General features: G+C 35.5%; 1 protein-coding gene across 1 annotated transcript; it reads left to right on the top strand.

Moving 5' to 3' along the window:
- The first annotated feature begins 225 nt into the window (after positions 1-225).
- Positions 226-1,622, top strand: LOC100251969 (LOB domain-containing protein 1). Its single transcript, XM_002282034.4, has 2 exons — positions 226-648; positions 1,008-1,622. The coding sequence occupies exons 1-2, from the start codon at positions 391-393 to the stop codon at positions 1,356-1,358; spliced, it is 609 nt and encodes a 202-aa protein (XP_002282070.1). The 5' UTR covers positions 226-390; the 3' UTR covers positions 1,359-1,622.
- The last annotated feature ends 1,545 nt before the right edge of the window (positions 1,623-3,167 follow it).

The following is a 3,167-nucleotide window of genomic DNA, read 5'->3' as shown; positions in this document are numbered from 1 at the left end:
GGTAATCTAACTTAAAGACTTGGGTCATCCTCTGTTTTAACCATCCCCGTTAACTTTGGAGACAAATGGATTGGGCCTAAAGGTGAGATGGATACTTCTCGAATGTTATCTACAAGACGAGATGTGAAAGAGGTTTGAGAAGAGAGGAGGAGCAAATGAAAACGGAAAAGGGCCGCAGCCACACCAAACCATGCCCCACCCAGCTAACGATTATGACGTTGATCGTCCGCGTCTGACCTCACGCTGCCCTCTCTTTCTTCCATTCCCTCCTTTGCCCCCCCGCGCTTTACTTATTTAACACCTTCATCTCCATTCTTCTGCTCCCACATCTCCCCACCTGATCCTTCCCCTCTCTCCTCCTCTTCCTTTTTTCTCTCAATTTCTCTTCAGATGGAGTGCAGTGACAGCACGGCCGCCACCAACAACAGCTCTTGCTCATCATCGTCTCCTCGCTCACTCTCGCCATCTTCATCCTCTTCTCCTCCCCCTCCCAACGTCGTCCTTAGCCCTTGTGCCGCTTGCAAGATTCTCCGGCGTCGCTGCGCCGATAAATGTGTGTTAGCGCCCTACTTTCCGCCCACCGACCCCGCCAAATTCACCACCGCTCATCGTGTGTTCGGGGCCAGCAATATCATCAAGTTCTTACAGGTACCAAAAAGGGCATCGTTGTAATTTTATGCAAAATGAATCACATTTTTCTCTAAAACCAAGAAATTCATAGCATTCATATTTACAATTCAATTCTTCCGAGTTCTAATTCATATTCCAGGCGTCTCGTGAACGCGAATCCGATTGTGTTCTACGAATTATAGTCCACTTCATCTTGGACCAAAATTTGGAAACCTGAAATTCCCAAACTGCCCTCGTTTGTTAGTAAATCAACCTGTCAGATAAATCATTTTCAAAGTCAGTAATGAAACCACCGATCACAAACCAACTCCCAACTGGATTTTTCTCCACGCCTATATATAAATAATTTTATATTAAAATATTATATAATTTTTCAGGAACTTCCCGAATTTCAAAGAGCCGATGCAGTTAGCAGCATGGTTTATGAAGCGCAAGCGAGGATTAGAGACCCGGTTTACGGATGCGCGGGAGCGATTTGTCAGCTTCAAAAACAACTTGACGAGCTCCAAGCACAATTAGCAAAGACGCAAGCCGAGCTAGTGAACATGCAATGCCAACAAGCGAACCTTGTAACTATGATATGCATGGAAATGGAAATGTCTCAGTCCCCTCAACCTTCCTCCGAAGAATCCCTTGATAGCTTAATTAGCCCACAAAGCTATCAGAGTAACTCCTTCTTCCTCGATGACAGCAATATTGGAGCCACATGGGAGCCTCTCTGGACATGATCGTTATTAATCTTCAAGATTAATCAGTTAATTACGAGGGAAAAGTTGGATTAATTCTCCTAACTCTGAGCTGAGAGAAGGAGGTGTGAAAGAGGATAAGTTAATAAGACTAGTGAATTTATCATATGTTGGTACTAACCAAACTTTAATATTGAAAGGTTCATGAAGAAAGGAGAAAAAGCAAGGTGAGTGATGTACCTTTTAGTCCTTGTAAGAATATTATCTTCGTAAGAAGCAATCAATGAAGTTTATTATTCTTCTTTATGTTTTTCCTTTTTCCTCCACCCCCATGTTATCTTTATCCAGTGATTTGATCAAGACATTACTTTTTTTTTTTTTTTTTTTTCTAACTTTGCTTGCTCTGAGTGTTGAATATAACACCACTTTAATTTGGTCACCTATTTAATTTCAAGATCTGAATTTGAAATTGATAACCATCGAGTTACTTGTCAAAGCAGCTCTTGACGACATATTTTTGCCTTTTTTTGTTCTTTCGGCCCAGCAAGATGAGTTCTGCCATTTTGAGGACTTTCTTTGAGGCCCCAATTTTCAGATTAGTCTAAGAAGACCAACAGAAAAATATTCAAATTATTTAGAAAATATTAAAAAAAAAACTTATTAGAAATTATTATTTTTATATTTGATTTTATTATTAAAAAATATAATTAAAATTAATTAAAAATAAAATAAATTAGTTTATTTTTATTTTAAGATATTCTATTGAAAAGTCAAAATTTTAAAATTTTAGGCTAAAATTTTTATGTCGGAAGAGATTTCCATTCACAGCCTCTCACAAAACATTTTTAAATCAAAATTTCTATTTCTAGCAATCACCGTCGGGCCCACAGGAGATAAACCAATCGAGGAACATGTGGACGAGGCACAAGTCCGGACCGTCAGATCTCGATCCGACGCGCTTCGGCGCGACTTTCCAATTTGGAAATGATGGTAAGTGTTTGTAATGAACACGGTTTAGCTATAATTAAGATCACATGCAAGGCACGTGAATTTTCGGCTTTGAACTTAAAAACTTATGTTTGTTATCCTTGTCGGTAAATAATTGATGATGTCCCTTCGAAGATCTGAGACAAAATATTTGCATCTTGATCTACGTCTCAAATCCAACATGCTTTTTATATTTTCAACCTTTTGAATGGTCCCTTTGACCATAAGGGTACCCTATGTAATGCAGGTCACTTTTTAGTTTTTACTATGCCTTGTGAATTTTGGGCTCCTTAGTCAATGCTTATTCCTCCTATTCATATTTCATATAGAAAAGTTATTTTTTATTTTTTTGGTCTTTAATGTTTCTTAATTAAATAATCGAGTAAATTTGGTTTTTTAAATGGAATTTATACATATTGTGCTCTCTCACTTTTGATGCCTTCCATCAAATTTTGAATTCATTTATTTTTTTACGTTCAATTTTTTGAAAAATATTAAGAAAAGAAAAAAATGTTTAAAAAAAATTCTTTTGTGTTTGATTATATTGTGATAAATACAAGCGAAAATAAAAATAATTAAAATTAATAAAAAAAAATTATAAACATGTTCTATTCACTTAATTTTTATATTGAAGAGTTAAAATAACATATAAAATCATTAATTAACTTTAAGTATATCATTTAGTTTTTTATCAATATTTTCTTTCTTTTACATTTTTCGAAAACTTTAAATATAGCATGCTCGTATATATATTAATAGTCTACCTAAAAGAGGTACTTAGAATTATCATTGACATCGTGATGTTTTAGTATTTGAAAATATTTTTCCTATAAAATCAAAGCATTCAACAAATTTTTTTTTTAA

This window comes from Vitis vinifera, chromosome 6, assembly GCF_030704535.1.
Source record: "Vitis vinifera cultivar Pinot Noir 40024 chromosome 6, ASM3070453v1".
Taxonomy (NCBI): Eukaryota; Viridiplantae; Streptophyta; class Magnoliopsida; order Vitales; family Vitaceae; genus Vitis; species Vitis vinifera.
Note: the sequence above shows the minus strand (reverse complement) of the source record. Positions and strands in the feature narration are given on the sequence as shown.